At 39.5% G+C, this 18,059-nt stretch overlaps 1 protein-coding gene across 2 annotated transcripts; it reads left to right on the top strand.

The window, feature by feature from the left end:
- The first annotated feature begins 2,835 nt into the window (after nt 1-2,835).
- On the top strand, nt 2,836-14,988 carry ggctb (gamma-glutamylcyclotransferase b). 2 transcript variants are annotated; one of them, XM_050045867.1, is made up of 4 exons: nt 2,836-3,220; nt 3,296-3,441; nt 3,565-3,697; nt 8,015-8,089. In XM_050045867.1, exons 1-4 carry the CDS (start codon nt 2,966-2,968, stop codon nt 8,054-8,056), a joined length of 576 nt encoding a protein of 191 aa, XP_049901824.1. In that variant the 5' UTR covers nt 2,836-2,965; the 3' UTR covers nt 8,057-8,089. The 2 variants fall into 2 exon arrangements, with proteins under 2 accessions (XP_049901824.1, XP_049901823.1); XM_050045866.1 differs by lacking the exon at nt 8,015-8,089 and adding an exon at nt 14,294-14,988 and having other exon boundaries at nt 2,848-3,220.
- The last annotated feature ends 3,071 nt before the right edge of the window (nt 14,989-18,059 follow it).

Here is an 18,059-nt window from a genome sequence, read left to right as displayed (position 1 = left end):
AGAAGCCATCGCTAACTGTAAAGCTAATGTAGCTACCAAGGCTAGTAACGTGCAAACAACAGCTAAGAGATTAGCGAGAAAGTCGTAGAAAGGAGGAGAGCTATAAGTGCTTAAACAGAACCAGTGTGGGTTAAGACTTGAAGTAGACGTTAAAGCAACTGTAGTGAGAAAACAGGCTAGCAGAATTCACCAGAGCAGTACAGAGACGCTGTCACAGAAACACCGGAAATGACACAACTCGCTTACCGCAATACGTCAGCACGTCAGCCTAATATATCCTTATCTCACTTATTGTAACATTGTATGGGCTAGTACGTGTCCCACATACCTTCACAGAATACTACTGCTGCAAAAACGTTTTGTAAGAATAGCAACTTCTTCCAAGTCTTATGATGCATCCTCTCCACTGTTCTCGAAATGTAATATTTTGTTTATTAACAATATCAACACTTTTCAAATATGCACCTTTATCTACAAAGTGAAATTCATGGGTACAAAATTGATTAATTCTCAAATCCATTCTTACACAACCAGACAAATTAATAACCTTTATTTACCTAAGTTTAATACATCTTGAGCACAGTACTAATTAAGATACAGGGGAGTACAATTGTGGAACATGTACCATTACTTATTATCTGCCTCTATGTCTTTGTCAGTAGCCTATATAAGACGAAACTAAAACCTGCTTTGACAACCAAAAGATTCTGTATCTGAAGAACGTCTTCTATAGGGTGATATGTTTTTGTCTGCCTCAAGATGTAAAATGTTATTTTATATTTTTATTTTTATTATAATCAATTGTCCACTTTTGTTTATTGTTTGTTATCATGTATGTTTTGTTTTTCATTATTTTTTGCATAGTTTTGTTATGTTTGTCTAGGTAAGGTTTCTTAACATAAGCCTGTAATGGGTTTCTACCTCACCTGCACATGCTATGTATGACTATATTACTTCTATGTTCTGTTTTCTTATTTCATATGTGCAAATAAATGAAATGAAATGAAGAGTTAGCATGTGCTAACAGTTCAATCAGGAGAGACCAGGTGAATGAAATAAACATGATTAATTATTACAGACTGTAGGTAGCTATACAGATTAACAGATGATGTGATGAATATGAATTGATGAAAGTCTTAGGCGCTTGGACTCCAGAGGGAGATTTGCGATCAAGCGGCATCTGAGCAACAGCAAGAAGAATTCCCCATGGGGTCCAGACACTGGTGGTTGTGGTGACTGATGACTCTGAAGGCCAATTTCCACCAGATGCGTGGTGGTTGCGTCTCCGCTCCGGCACGGCAGCGGAGCCGATAGGATTCAATTCTAGTCAATGTGTGTGTTTCCACCGGCTGCGGCTGTGCTGCGTTCCGGCTCCGTCTCAGCTCCGGCACTCCGGAGCCCTCCGCAACAGATACGCAGGACTTCTATTTTTGCCGGACGCCGGAGCACAACGCAGCAATTCAGCACAGAGCAGATCGTGCGGGGCAGGAAGTCGTGCACAGAAACACAATAAAACATCCGGTTAATTTTCAAAATAAAATACACAGTGTTCACGGCGGATCATATTTCCCTGCACTACACCTTAAAAACTACATAATGGGCAGAGGCAGGCCTGAAGTCAACAGGTCAGAGGTTTTCAGACGTCATTTCACCCCGTGAACACCATGGACGAGGAGATATTAATCATGGCAGTGCACCCAGATGTCTTCCGGCGGAGCTGCACCGCACCGCACAGCAAACGCAGCCGGTGGGTATTGACGGACGGCGGAGCACACAGCGGATAACCAGCGCTGCCGTTCCGCAACGGACACGCATCTAGTGGAAATCCGGCGTGAGACTGAAGGCTGATGAGGCTGATGAATCTGCAAAGACTCGGCAGTGATGGGGAGGTGGAGGGTGCACACAACTGCAGCATGACAGAACTACGAGCAGAAAGAGAATCATATTTAATACAAGAAGCAGTAAGATGACTGTGAACCTCAGTACAATGATGGCTAAAAGTGAAGGCGTGTCGCTGTGCTTTTGGTTAACTGTTGATCAGCTGACAGAACAGCTAATGTCTCAAATAATAACCCCTGATAATGACAGAAAGAAATGAGTGAGCATGAGTGCAAGGAGTAAATGGCAGATGTTATGACAAATATTTAAAAGACCTAAGTAAGCAAAATTGTAGTCTTCCTGACTGAACTTTCGCTAGAGCTTCATTAGGAAAAAATGATTTTAAAACAATTAAAAATCAGTGGCGCTTCTCCAAGAACTGGCTCACATAGAAAACAAAAAGCACAGGTGTTTTGACCTACATCACAGCTGACCATTATGCAGCGTAAACATGCTGCTTACTGCAGGACAAAGCATCAGCCATCAGTGCCATCTGTCCTCACCGAAAATCATCCCACTGTCTATAAAATGCCATTATGTGTTATATTTGTACCACATGCCTGTTGATGCTGCATTACTAGTTGACTGTGATGGTAAAAATAGAGCCAGTCTGATGTGATCTGTAGCATTTGTAGCATGGATTTGTTGTTTGGTTAACTGTTGTTTGTATTTTTGTATGTCTGTAATACAGAACATGACATGCTAATTTTGGTGGAAAAGGCGTATTACAGTACCCTTAGAACCCCTAACCCCTCGATCTGTTTTGCAATTTCACTGCAGACAGTGCTATTAAGTGTAGGTGAAGTTTTTACTGGATGGTAACACCCACACGTCACTGCTTCATCCAGTTCTTGCTGTATTCCCTCTTCACAATGACGCAGAGGAACATCTGCACCTTGTTGATTGTCCACGGAACGGGGTTGCGTGACATTTTTAGAACAAAGAAGAGAGAGCTGTTGGCTCAACACATGAGGCAAACCATGTATTGTGAGTGTGAATAGGGCTCAATGGCAGTGTAGGGGATTAGCATGAGAATGGTGTGTGTGAGTGCTGGAAGGCCAGTACTTCATTTCTGTCACTGCAACTCATGCTCTCTCACCTCAGCCCTCCGCTCCTCAAAACACTCAGCTGTGGCTCAGCTCGACTCTCCACTCCTGTTGTTGCTGCTTTTTTCCAACGGTTTATAATCTTCCTCACCTCTCATCTTCTCCTGGCAGAAGCTGGTGTCCACATGGAGAATAACCACACCTTCCTGTACTTTGCATATGGCAGCAACCTGCTGAAGGAGCGGCTCCAGCTCAAGAATCCCTCTGCAACAGTATATTGTGTAGCCAGGCTCAAGGTATTGTCTGAGAACAGCATCAATATTTGGCCCCGTATGAGCTGTTACACACTTAAAACTTTTTGTCTTTTTCAGGACTATAAATTGGTGTTTGGGAACCATAAAGGCCTTGCCAGTGACCGGTGGCATGGAGGTGTGGCCACCATAGAGCACAGCCCAGGGGATGAGGTGTGGGGTGTGGTGTGGAGGATGAGCATGTCTGATCTGGAGTCTTTAGACAGGTAAAATTTTCGTGTATCATTTTCTTTATTGGCACCTTCTGGCTTTCCTTGAATGTTTTTCTGTGAAATTGACATTTACCATGTATGTGTGTTTTATATGCATGCATGTATGTGCACACTCAGTCAAGAGAATGTGACGTTAGGTGCGTACAGTCCTGTGGAGCTATCAGTGAAGACAAAAGGCCAGGAGCTCAACTGTCGTACCTACATAATGAACAGCTGTGTGTATGCCCCACCATCGCCACAGTACCTACAGGTAAGGCTGCTTTCATTGCGTCCATGCTTTTGGGCTCCGAGCACTTTTGTATAATGCTAGTGATTAGCCCTTTTTACACAGAGGTCACGCTGTAGGGCTGCTAGTCCCTCCTTTGCATTTTTACAAACAACCAAACGACAGCAGCATCATGCCACTCCAGTGTGTGATTGTAGACAGCATGCTGGTATACTGGAAGCAAAAGAGGCGTGACGGGCGTGAGATGTAACACAATAGCATCAGCCCCTAATGCGACATATAACATACGCATCGGCTGCGCTTTATAAACAGTAATAATGTCAAAATATGGAAATAACAATCATTTACTGTCCCTGTTATATTGCAGCTGATCTTATACTCTGTCCCCCCATTCTGCGATGGTACCCTCTATACAATATGGCGAGGTGGCATAACAGCATGATATTTCCACATTGAACAGGCAGTGTAAAACCAACAATGTGTTAGTATGTCTCTAAATACTTTCTGACTTTCCCACGTTGTCAGTGGCATTCGTGCCCCATGTCCATTGATTCCTAATTAAGATGTTTTTAAATATGACACACAAATATCATGTTTCATGTTGTTAAAACAGCTAGTCACTGTGGGTGTTGGCAAACATGGCAAAAGTAAGAGGATAAAATAATGCATTTGCAAGAGACTATTTTCAATGGTGTAAGAAGAACAAAAATCCTTTACTTAAGTAAAAGTACCACTGTAAATAAAGCAATGTAAAAAATACATCATTACAAGTAAAAGTACTGTATTCACAATCCTACCAGTCAAAGTAAAAGTATTTAAGTATAATATGCAACGTAGCAAAAGTAAAAGCAGTAGTTCTGCAGTAAAATGTCTCCTGTGACAGACATGTTATTGTATATGATATTATTAACCCTTTGAGCCCTAGGCCTTTTTGGGGTATTTTTACTGCCTTTTTTTTTAATAAAGATATTTTTTGGGCCATTTTGCCTTTAATGGACAGGACAGGTAAGTGTGAAGGGGGGAGAGAGAGAGAGGATGACATGCAGCAAGGGGCCACAGGCTGGATTCGAACCCGGGCCGCTGCGGCAACAGCCTTGTACATGGGGCGCCTGCTCTACCACTTAGCCACCGATGCTCCATTTACTGCCTTTACTTTTAAGCTCATATCACAGTCATTATAAAGGCACATGCTATATCTTGGGGGTTTTTTGGGGTTTTTTTTTTTTAGGACAATCTGGGCTACCCAGATTTGCCATTACATGTCCTTCTATGTGCCTGTATTTTATATAAATGTTTATATCAATGAAAAAAAAAAGTGTTACTAAATTCTTACATTTTTACATGTATCTCACCATAGCAAGTTGGAAGTATTCTGCCATATATGAAGAGGGGAGAGTCTGTGGAATCTGGCAATATAAAAACCATGATGGTGGGACATTCTGTCACCTCACAGTTGTCCAAAACACAGTTGCCAGTATCTTTTCACTATTGCAAGAAATTCCATTGACTCATTCACAAGTCAAAAATGTGTTTTATTTGGAAGAAACATGCAATATTTACATCTAAGATAGTAATAATATTATTCCTCACTATATGAAGTGACTGATAACAAGATCTGTATAATGGATTGTAAAGAAATTAGTCAGTTTTTTTATTTTTTTTTTTTAAAGATATTTTTTTGGGCATTTTTGCCTTTAATGGACAGGACAGGTAAGCGTGAAGGGGGGGGGTAGAGAGATGGGGGATGACATGCAGCAAAGGAGGTTTTTATTTTGTAGACAATTGATCTGTAATTATGGTGTGATGGGATGACAGCACAATGATGTGTTTGGTTTCATCGGAAAGCTCCGGTCCTGCGCTTTCATGTGATATGCGTGGCATTCCTGTGCAACCGTACATTCACAAGTAATCCATCCAAGAGTAATGTGTGTGCAAAGCTGTATGAAATCTTTGTTATACATAATTTTAGTGTAACTTTATCATTTTTTTTCCTTGTGAAAACAGACTACTGACAAGTGCTTGGTCTTATCGAGAAAACTGCAGTTTCGCTCATTCACGTGATATGAGTGGCTTCTCGCTATGACGATTGGTTGCGGAGAAAATCTGTAGAGAAGAACAGGTGTGAATTTGGACGCACTTTGCGTCATTCGGGCCCATAGGGTTAATACTTGTCAATGTATGTATTATAGATACAATTAAGTAGTTTAGTCCAGTGGTTCCTACCCTAGAGATCGGGTCCCTCCTGAAGCAGGATTTATAATCAATGCTGTACTTACAGTGTAGGCTCTGCAAATCATGGTGATGCAGACCTCCTGTCAATTTTTGTCAGTTGAAAACCATTTCCGCCAGTAAAACAAACTTTTATTGACTTTTATTACACAGATAAGAAACAATAAAATGTGAAGATCCCACAAAACAGAATTTTAAGTCCTGTGTGTGATTTATCCTGAATTCATCTGAGTAGAAGAAAGTCCACTAGCCACTAGGCTAATGTATGCAATGAAAAATATTATAGGCTTACGCTAATAATCTTAGCATGTTGTATATATGGGGAAAACATGTTTATTATAAGACAGTTGTTTTGTCGGTGAACCTTACGAGTTATAATGGAACTGAATTTTGTAAATTACCTTTGTTAATGTCGATATTGTCCCTAGCCTCATATAAGTAGCGTAAAACTCTGCTAACCACTGGGCTGACTTATATAATGTAAAATGCAATAGGCTTGTTCTAATACCATTAGCATGTTGTAAGGGGCGGCTGTGTCTCAGAGGCAGAGCGGGTCATATACCAATCGTAAGAGTGTGTTAAAAACGGAGTAACAGGTGGCACCTTAATGGCAGCCTCGGCCACCAGTGTATAAATGTGTGTGTGAATGGGTGAATGTGACTCGTAGTGTAAAAAGCGCTTTGAGCGGTCGGATGACTAGAAAGGCGCTATACAAATGCAGGTCCATTTACCATTTACCATATTTGTGGGGAAAAAGTGTCCGGCAAAAGACAAGTGTTTTCTCAGTGAATCTTGCAAGTTGGAATGAAGCCGATTTGTGTACTTGCTTGCCATTAAGCCATGTTCGACGTGTGTTTTAAGTGTGTTTTTAATTAATTAAACTTTACAGCACTTAACAGAAACCTCACAGACAGATACACCACTGCATTAGTATACTTGCCCATCAAGGCTTGGCTATATGCCTTGGCTCTGTGTAGTGCTGACACACAGTTATAAATCCGCCTTAAAAGGATAGTACACCCAAAAATGAAAATTCACCCATTATCTACTCACCCATATGCCGATGGAGGCTCGGGTGAAGTTTTAGAGTCCTCACAACACTTGCGGAGATCCAAGGGGAGAGGGGGTAGCAACACTTCACCTACCACGCTTGCGTGAGACCGTGAGACATGGGCACGGCGTTCATGTGTGTTCCTGTGCTTTCGCTGGTCTTGCGTGCAAGCGCGCACACATGAACGCGGTGCACACACAGGCAGTTAGAGCTACAGGCTACAATGAGGCTAAAAACAGACAACTTTTTATGTCAGGGTTCAGGACACTTGGATCACTACGGACAAGCAGTATGGAGATATTTTGTGGTTTCAATTATGTGTTTTTGGACGTTTGAATCTGGGACGCCGTAAACCTCCATTAGGTGGAGTTGTGTTGCTACCCCCTCTCCCCTTGGATCTCCGCAAGTGTTGTGAGGACTCTAAAACTTCACCTGAGCCTCCATCGGCATATGGGTGAGTAGATAATGGGTGAATTTTCATTTTTGGGTGCACTATCCCTTTAAGGGTCAAAAGATGAAACTAAGGGGTCATGAGATGATTAATGGGAGAGGAAAGACATAAAAAGCAAAGTTGGAATACTAAAAAACTGTTTAAATTTTTTGATATATCTCCCATGTGCTATTTTTGTGAATATTTGATCATTTTATGTCTTTCAACCTCAAAAATAAAAAAAGAAAGAAAAACACCTGAGAACATGTCATTGGTCTTAACACTGTGTTGTATTTTATGAGCTTACTATGTGTGTTTTTATGTATGTAGGCGCCCAGAAATAAAATGTATTATTATTATCTCTCTATTGTCATTTTGCTTGTAAAAACAAAATGAAAGGGCGTTTCTCCAGGATCACTTTGTGTGTTGCCAAATGAAGTGATCCTGGAGAAACGTCCTTTCATTTTGTTTTTACAAGCAAAATGACAAAAAAGATTTGATTGATTGATTGATTGATTGAAATGTAGTTAAGCAGAGGTATAAAGTAATATAAAATGGATAGACTCAAATAAAGTTCAAGTACCTCAAAATGTTGTTTGTGCAGCTTTTGAGTAAATCTACTTTTTTCAAGGACTATTTTCAGCAGAGGATTAATCCACAGTCTGGGCTCTAGCGAGTATGTGTGGCAGCAGTATGGTGGACGTGAGTACAAATAAACTACAGTGTGTGTGTGTGTGTGTGTTCATGGTAATAAAGGAACATGTCACCAGTGCCACAGTGTGGCTCACTGATTTTTTTTTTAACAGCAATGGAACTCCATGGTATAGAGGAAGAAGATATATCAGGCTGTAGATACACATATAACAATTGATAGTAGATTCATTCAGTGTTTCAGGGTTTTGGTCTTTTCACAAAAGTGGTTGACAAAAAGAAATCATACACTCAGTTCACAGTTTACTAGGTAGACCTCACTGAAACTTATGTAGTATAGAACAAGAGACCTGCAATAAACACTTCGTAAAGATTCTAATGTTCAACTTTTGTTAAAGCTGCTGATTCAACTGTATGGTTTGTAGAGGATATGGTTTGTAGTATTGGTATTTGTACTATTGTGTCTAAATGCAATGTCACAGTAGCTGTGTCCATTATTTTTTTTACAGTCTATGGTCTGAAATAGTAGCATGAAGATCACTGTAATAAGCTTGATCATTATCCCAACCACCTCCCTATGATTTCTGTGCGGAACAAGAATACAACACTTCCTAGATTGAAAAAAAATGTTGGCAGTCCACATCATCTACAGAGTATTTACATTTCCTCCAAAATGGTTCAGGCAAAACTATTTAGTAGTACATGAACATCAGTTTTAGTCGACAGACTTTACCAAAATATGTCCTGAGCAGGACATTTTACATTTACAATTTACAGTTGAGAAATAAACGTCACAACATAAACCTAACAAAGACAGAACATGAAGCGATTTATCAGCTGGGCCCTATACTGTAATATGTAGTGCTACTTAACATTCCAAACAGAGGGAACAAAAGTGAAACATGAATAACTAGTGACCTAGTAACCATTCAAAATGCGAAGTTGTAGTGGACAGGGACAGCTCACACATCCACCAGGGGTGGGAATCACCAGAGGCCCCACGATACAATGTAATCATGATACTCAAGTCATGATACTTGATATTTTATCACAGTTACAATTACAAAAACATATGTTCCAATACTTTGCAATTTCTAAAAAAAAAAACATTAACTGCAAATTATATCCCCTACAGGGAAACTTTGCTAATATGTGTTTTAACAATAATAAGAAGATAAAGTTTCCAGTCTGTTCATCTCATGTCAGTCATTTTTATTGCAGCAAAATGTATCTAATCGACTGAAAAAACAATTGATTTTATGACTCTAGTAGGCTATTCAAAGTTTCATTTGTATTTGAAATATTCATAATTGTGATACTTGGTGTCTGTGTATTGATACAATATTGCCATGCAAAATTGTGATATGCAAATTATTGTGATACTAATGCTGTATCGATTTTTTCCCCCACCCCTAATCTCCACTCTGGGCTTAAGTATACGGTAATGATATAATTCCTGCGTGACTCAGCATCAGAGTTATACTTTTAATCTGTGCAGTGAAAGCTGTGTAATGGTAGAATTATAAGCAGTGTCCATGGATGGATGACATTGTAAATGATTTTTAATGGACCTCTCTCACTCTGTGATTTTTTGTGAACATGGTTGTTTAATGCTATTGTTTTGAATTAGGAAGACAAATGAATCAGGTCACCTATTCACTCCTACCTTCTCTCTGTGAAGCATCTGGAATAGGGATCAGTCTGCTCACGACCCTCGTCACCTGACTGTGATCAACAGGTCAAAACAGTCAGGACACACCCCCTCTGTCATGCTACGTTTTATAGATCTGACAGCTCATAAGCTAGAGTACCAGACTGTTCTTTTGCACATGTGAGAGCTCAAAACATGCCTGAGAGAAAGGCAGCATGCAGAGAGGGACAGGTGGCTTTGTGGTCACACCTTTGTCTTCTATAGTGTAAATGCAAGAGTCCACTATACTGTTCCCTCTGTTATGCTGGGCCTCATCTGTGTGAGCTGCTACATGTTCTCAAATGTACTGTGATCTTTGGATTCTGACATAGTGTAGCTCACAGGCTGTTACATACGAAACAATACAATGTGTCCAGCACAGTACATCTGCTCAACGGCCCCGTCCAGAATATAGTCCAGTCCGCCAGTCCAGCTTTCATGGTCACACTACACTGTCAGTCACCTAATGTATGTGAACATATTGGAATGTGATGTAAACAGATCTATGTAGACATTGACTGAGGTCACTTTACAGCTGGTCTGCAGGCAATTGTAATGGTTTAAGACATATGATTTGTGCATTACAAATTAAAGACAATTTGGGTAATGGGCACTTTCTACCACTGAACAATGATTAAATGAATGCTTTAGTCTGAAGACCAGGAAACATATTTACAAAGGATCTCATCTGACCACTGAAACTAGTAATAGTCCCTTGCTAACATTTTCTTTAAAAGGTCCAGTATGAGGGATTTAGGGGGATGTGTTGGCAGAAATTGAATATAATGTAAAAAAGTATGTTTTCCTTAGTGTATAATAACCTAAAAATAAAAATAGTTGTGTTTTCCTTTCCTTAGAATGAGCTGTTTAGATCTATAAAGGGGGCAGGTTCTCATCTACGAATATCAGGGACAAACCAAACATTGGTACTACATAGGGACATTTGCATTTTCACATTTTTGCATTGGCAACAGTAGTTAGCAGCGCCTCCACAATGAGCTGCATCGTTTTGTTTTTGTTTTTTTGATGGAAAAACTACTTTATTCAGTGTTTTTAGCAATGCAGGGTTGACCCCGTTGCTGTGGATGACCTACTCACTATGTCTACAGTCATTGGTTGACAGCTGACCAGTATATGTCAGTGAATGTGAAATCAAATAAAGGGGACATTTTAGCATCTAACACTATCAGCATGTGATGTGTTTTCCAGCTGATAAAACAAATCAGCAGACTTTGGTAATTCTACATATAGCATCAATTTTAGCTGATAATCCAGCCATGGCCAGGAAATCACCTGTATTTATGTATTTATTGCAAATGGTGATAATATGATTATTAGTCCATTTAATGAACTATCAAACAAAGTGAGTGCAGAGATGCAGAGTCCCTGCAGACCCAAGTTTTACACGTGTGTATGCGTATGTTCCAGACCCACAGTTTCAGGTTACAGACATTACAGAAGTCCACCTTTCTAGTCTTTTACGAAATGAAATGTGTGTACATTGCATTTATAAAAGATTGTTATCAATATCAAAAAACAGACATCCCACAGACAACTGCAGGAGATTGTTGCATGATCCTGTTTTAACAGATCTAAAATAACAACCATAATAGCTACAACAGTCATATTGTTTGCAGCAGAAAGTTAAGGCTTCTGTTTTCCATTTCATTACATTGTACGCTTATAATGGCCTCATTGCACTACATTGTGTGTGGTGGTGTTAATTCGTTTCTGTGGTACCGCCTTTTCACTCTGTTCATAAAAATGAGTATATCTCAAACACCAAATAATGTAACAGTTGAATACCTTGTGGAATGTTAAGAAATAGTTTGTTTAGTTTCTTCATTTAAAAATCTTTGGTATCTATATGTTTTGTGTTTTTATTTTGTAAAATCTGATTTAAAAATGTTAAATTTTTGTATACATTTTTTTAATGACACAATTTAATAATTTAATCATGTTTATCATTATTACAGCTTATTGATGTGCATAACCTTTTAGCTAAGGCTGTACAGATTTTAGGGATATGAAGCATTTGAAGATACTCCAAGAAATGACATCACAATAAGCAAAAATACCAATGAAGGCACTGGTGGACTCTTTCTATTGCAGAGTTCAATAGTTAATGTAAAATGTATGCCTACACAAAAAAAAAAAAAAGCTTTACACATGCCCATGGAAGGTGATTGGTTATACTAGAGCACAACTAACAAGTCTATGTCAAGCATGTGACACGGTGACACAGTTATCTAGGCTATCTCAGAAATTTCATCCAGTGTTGATAGCATCATCTACCCCATTTTTACTTTGATACTGTGGAATTAAAAAAAATCTTAATACACTTACCATTGTTTTCTCTCTCTCTCTCTCTCTCTCTCTCTCTCTTTCTTTCTCTGTGTGTGTGAGTGTGTGAGAGAGATGTTTTGTGGCATTGTCTTTACTACATAGAATTTGCCCTGTGTAGAGCAAAATGTCTCAACAACTACTGACCAGATTGTACTGAAGTTTGCAATTTGTCCACAATGGAGGATGACTTATGACTTTGGCTAGTGCCAGTATAAGAACAAAACATTTCTGTTAAAATAAACAACAAATATCCAAATGTAACAAAAATGTCCATGAAAAGTACTAGACTTTTGATAAATACTGAAAGGTGACACATGAGAGAAAGACCTGAATAAATGAGTGGAGAAACATAATGAATGCAAATGATTCCACATATGTGCACTGCATGGTACAATGAATATCTAATCATGCTCTGTGGCATCTATAAAAATGCAGAGCAGGCCAAGTTGATTCTTTTTTTAAATTAAGATTTTGGCTGACATGTAGAGAGAGCTCTCCACCATCATCAAAACACCACATGAGGAAATATCTTTTGGAAGCATATTTAATCTCTCCAATGCAGTTCCACAGACATGTAGAATCAATGCTGAGTTGCACTGAAGCTGTTCTATTCGCCTAACATAACACCTTAATAAGTTACTTTATGTTGGTTTTCTGACATTCTGACATTCCTGTGTTTACTGATACAGGGTTGCCACATATTATCAAGCAACCTTTTTCATTCTCTGGTAGTCGGTTATGTTCATATTCTCTTCAGTAATTCAAACTGATAGTCAATTCATCATCCTTTACATAAAAAAGAGCTTTACAAGCACTTACATCAGTCTGGTACTAGCTTTCCAGCATGAGGGAAAAGAAAACCAACTGTACTATCAGTGTTTTACTAATCAGATTATAAACTAATTTCTGTATCCAGTGCTGAAAAATAGTGTGGCAACATTAGTGTGTAGGCATGTGGCTTTTAAACATGCCAATACATCCCATTAATATACTTAAATTCATATACCCAGTAAGCCCTTCAATACAATTTATCAATGGCCTACTTTGAATGCATGCACAATGATGTCAATACAAAACATGAATAAAGTTCCACACACTGTAGCTCCCTTAAGTGCAATTTATTTGCACACCCACCAATGACATTTCGATCTAATGCTTTTTCCTTAAATAACATTCAATTAATTTGAATGAATGCACATGTGGCAAAAGACACACTGCACACATGGAAAAACACAATATACAATTGTTTAATGTATTGACCAGAAATACTGCTTCTCAGTTGTATATCTTTTTCACAAGAATGGGACGGAGGGACAGACAAACAATCTGAAAACATAATGCCACCAGCCATGGCTATCGCTGGTGCAGAGGCATAAAAATGTCAAAATACACAATTAAAAACGACAGGAAATGCTGAAAAAAGAGCTCTGCCATTGAAATCTAATGTAATTCTAATAGTTTTTCAACCAGAGTGAAATCTTCACCACTTCATCATTACTATTGTTAAAATTCATGAATTCATGGTGAAGCTAGCCAAATAATACTGTATTATTCACATTAACTCGTATTTTACAGATCTTACTATTCACTGTAACATCTGGAGCTCACACATGCCTACGCCCAACACTGTGGATCAAACTCACATGTGTGCACATCTAAAACTGGGGGGTCTGCTGGGGCTCCCTGGCTCTGCAGATCAACGATATTGAACAAAGTAGACTCTGAAGAACATTTTTGGTTTGATAAATAGTTTTTTGAGATGGCTGAGATCATCAGTGCTGATAATTGTATTCTTCCAGCATCAGTGTAACTTAGAATTGTGCAAGCTGCCATCTTATGTGTTACTGGATTGGCTCCATTTGTTGGTGAGTGTGAAGTAAACTTTAAACCCAATTAAGTTAATTGTAAACTTAAGGCAAAATAAAATTAATTTTGTTAATCTGTGAGATCAGTAAGGAATGCAGCATATGGATGAGTGTAGGGTGTGATGGGTGCAAACAAAAATCCAAAACCTCGAGCAAATCAGCTGGTGAAGATCTTGGGATTAGAGAGAGAAAGAAGTATATGAAGGCACTTAAATAGAATGATGCCCAGTTTATTCAGGTGTAGGTAGTTTCCTGATGTCCTTCAGTAGTCTGGGGATTTGTGACTGTCACTGATCATGAAATGTCGGGGACTTCAGTTAAGGACAGTCAATATATTCAGCTTCATTAACCACTGCAGGTGATCGTGATGGGAGCAGAGCAGAACGGCTTGCCAAAGGACTACCAGGAGAAGCTAAGAGCAATCAAGACCAACATGTATGAGGGTCCTTTACCCATGATGGCTGAACTGGAGCGAGCCAGAAGGAGAGCCAAAGAGAGGGGCAACCACCGTTCTGAAGCGTTCTAATGCAGCAGAATCCGGGTCTACTTTTTACTACAAGAAGTCCTTGTAACACTGTATTGAACCTAATACTGTAGCTCAACAAGTTCACTTCAGCTAGCTGCTTAACGCCTAACTTGGCTAACCTCAATCCCAGCAGCCTGGTCTGAGTCTGAGTGACCACTGTCAGCCACTGATAGATTACAGCACTGATGAGACTGTTGCCTGTACAGATGAAAGTAATTCTGACATTTTGACAGTATAGAGGTGTAAGATCCACCAGAAATGTTGAGTGAATACATATCACCATAAGGAAATAATAGCAGGCATAATGTTATCACCTAAATAAAATGCGGTTAGTCACTGCAGGATTTTTTTCATAACTTAAAGAAATTACTTTCAAAATCAGTGGCTATGATTTGTCGTGAATGAAACATAGAAGACACAAATATGTTCCTTCGATGCTTTATGAAATGTAATATTTGTGATGCTACTTGTCATTTCCCACATATCCAACTGTAACCTCATTTGAAATACATTAAAGTGGTTTATGTCAACACAGACACAACTCCTTCTTTGTCATTTCACTTAAAGGTCCAGAGTGTAGGATTTAGGAGGACATATTGGTAGTAATGTAATATAATATAATATAATAAGTGCATCTTCTTGGTGTATAAATACCTAAAAATAAGAACTGTAGTGTTTCCCTTACCTTAGAATGAGCCATTCATATCTCACATAGGGATGAAGAACATTATGATGTCACAGTGAAGTTGACCTTTGACCTTTTGGATACAAAATGTCATCGCTTTATCATTTTATCCTATGAGACATTTATGTGAAATTTTGTAATAATTAGTGTGGAAATTCCTGAGTTATGGCCAACAGTGTGTTTGGGTTTTTTTGTTTTTTTTTAAGTCACAGTGACCTTGACCTTTGACATATGACCACCAAATTCTAATCAGCTCATTCTTGAATCCAAGTGGACATTTGCAGCAAATTTAAGGAAACTCCCTCAAGGTCTCCACAAGAATGAGATGGAAACAAGGTTAAAGTGACCTTTGACCACCAAAATCTAATCAGTTTAATTAGAGTCCAAGTGAACATTTGTGCCAAATTTGAAAAAATATCCTCAAAGTGTTCTGGAGATGTCGTGTTCACAAGAATGGGTCGGATGGATGGACAAACAAACAACCCAAAAACAAAAATGCCTCTAGCCAGGTTCTGGTCTATGGAGATGTGGCACAGCCATGTTTCTACAGTACCCAAAAACAAACACTAAACACTGACTCTAGATAGGGCTATTCACATTTTCACACTTAAGTGTTGGTCACCCTACAGTAGTTAGCAGCGCCTCTGCAATGAGTAGCATCGGAAAAACATAGATTTTCTTTTTAACATGAAACTGCTTTATTTAGTGTTTTTACTGATTAAAATCATTGGGTCTGTTTGTTTTGGAGAGGAAGAGATCTCTAGGGATAATTCAGCTCCCTTAAAACCTGCTGAATGTCTGGATCAGAAATAAGGTGAGCACACAATAAGTTACCAGATTAGCAGCACCTCCACAATGAGCAGCATCAGCAAAGCACAGATTTTTATATATATATATATATATATATATATATATTAAACTGCTTTATTCAGTGTCTTAGCAATGTTTATGACCTGGGTCTTCAATTATAACCATTGCCTACGCGCATAAAAGGGCTTAAAATGTGCGTACGCCACTTTCTAAGCATAAATTAGGATTTATAAAGAAAAACAAGGAAATGTGAGTAAATTAAGAAAACTCTGACCCATATGTACACTCATTTTGGAGACCGGGGAAATTGGCAACAGAGATGGTAAGATGGTGAACTGAAGCCAGATTGTGGAGATTAGATGTGAGAGGAATTATTATATGTATAATGATCTCTTACACATTAAAATTCACCTCATATCACATATTTCTTAAATATCCACTTCACATTTAAATGCATCAGTGGTATTTGTGCTTGTGCCAGTGAACCAGAACTTTTCCATAAGCACCTTTAGATTGCAAAAGATATGTCACCTTAAATCTCAAATCAAATCCCGCTCAATATTTATTTATCACATTCCCCTCCAATGGATGGCAGAGGACAGTTTGGCCCCGTACTGTATGCTGCTGACAATCGAGGTCAGCTGTGGAGCGCACCATGCACAGCTGAATGATGCCAGGCTGTGGCAGGTGACAGGATTGAGAAAAGTGTGGCCTTCATTTACCCGATAATAAGCATGAATATACTGAGTCATCTTCACCTTGACCACGTTAACCAGGCTAACTGATGAAAATAACTTAAGTCGGTTGTAGAAATCCAAGATAACATCAAACAGCATTAAATAACTGTAGTACACTGCGCCAACAGCTGTGCATATATCACCAAGTATGACTGTAGTTTTCAGACAATTTTTGGTTGTAAAATGGTTGCAGGAAACATGAGTGTGCTGTCAGGTTCACAGAGGGCACTCAAGACACTGCGGTACTCCACTTCTCGCCCAGCACATCTACACCGCCTGCACATACTGGCCCTCATTTATCAAACGAGCGTAGAAACAGGTGCAGATCTGAGCACAGGATTCATCTTACGATAGGACACACGTGTGATTTATGAAACGTTTGTATCTGACCAGTCCCAGCGTACGAATGATCAGGCCTTGATAAATGCGGCGGCTGAAATCGATCGTCATTAGCATGTCACACCCTTAAATATTCATGGTTCAGAGGTCTCGCCCTGTGAGGTCGCAACATGGAGAGGAGAAATATTGCAAAGAAGAGAAACTTTTCCGAGCTGGAAATCGACACCCTCAAGTCTGAGGTGGAGGCAAATCAAGACGTGCTTTTTGGAAGTTTAAAAACTGGCATTAAAGGAGCCCATAAAAACGCTGTCTGGAAGAAGATCACGGAGGCAGTCAGCAGCTTCGCCGTTGACAAACAGACTCCGGCTGAGGTTTGAATAAAATTCTCAATAAGTAGCCTATAATCTAATGATGATAATAAAAAAAAAAAAATCTTTTATTCATCCATAGCTTTATAGCCAGTGCCTGGTAGTTGATCAAGTCACAATTCTTTACGTTTAGGTCAAGAAAAGGTGGTCAGACTTAAAGCTGGCAACAAAAAGCCCTTAGGCGCAGCAACACGCAGACTGGAGGAGGCCAACCAGACCCCAGCCTGACCCTGACGGGGACCGAGGAAAGAATCTCCTCACTAATCGGGTCAGAATCTATCTCTGGCATAAGTGGTGGTGGTGGAGACACAGACGCACTTGGGTCGGAGCTGGAGCAGAACGGTAACTAACAGCCCTCCTTTTGCTTGCATTAGTTAATTTAACCTGACAGTACACTACTCTCCAAACAAAAAGGCTTACACGTGTTACACAGGTACACATTTTTATTGTTTTGTTTACATGCTGTTTCAGAGCCAGGCACCAGCGGCATGGCGTCCAGGTCCTCTCCCCAGAGCGGTCCCACCGAGCCAGGCAGGCCAGCGCGTGCCCTCCGCCTCCCGTGCTTGGCCAATCATCACGGCAGAGGTCCTGGAAAGGCAGACAGAAATATGTCATTTATTGGCTTCAGTTAGCACGCTCGAGACAATTAATAACACGCT

This window comes from Epinephelus moara, chromosome 6 (genome assembly GCF_006386435.1).
Source record: "Epinephelus moara isolate mb chromosome 6, YSFRI_EMoa_1.0, whole genome shotgun sequence".
NCBI lineage: Eukaryota > Metazoa > Chordata > Actinopteri > Perciformes > Serranidae > Epinephelus > Epinephelus moara.
The sequence above is the reverse complement of the archived record's forward strand: the minus strand, read 5'-3'. Positions and strand labels throughout refer to the sequence as shown.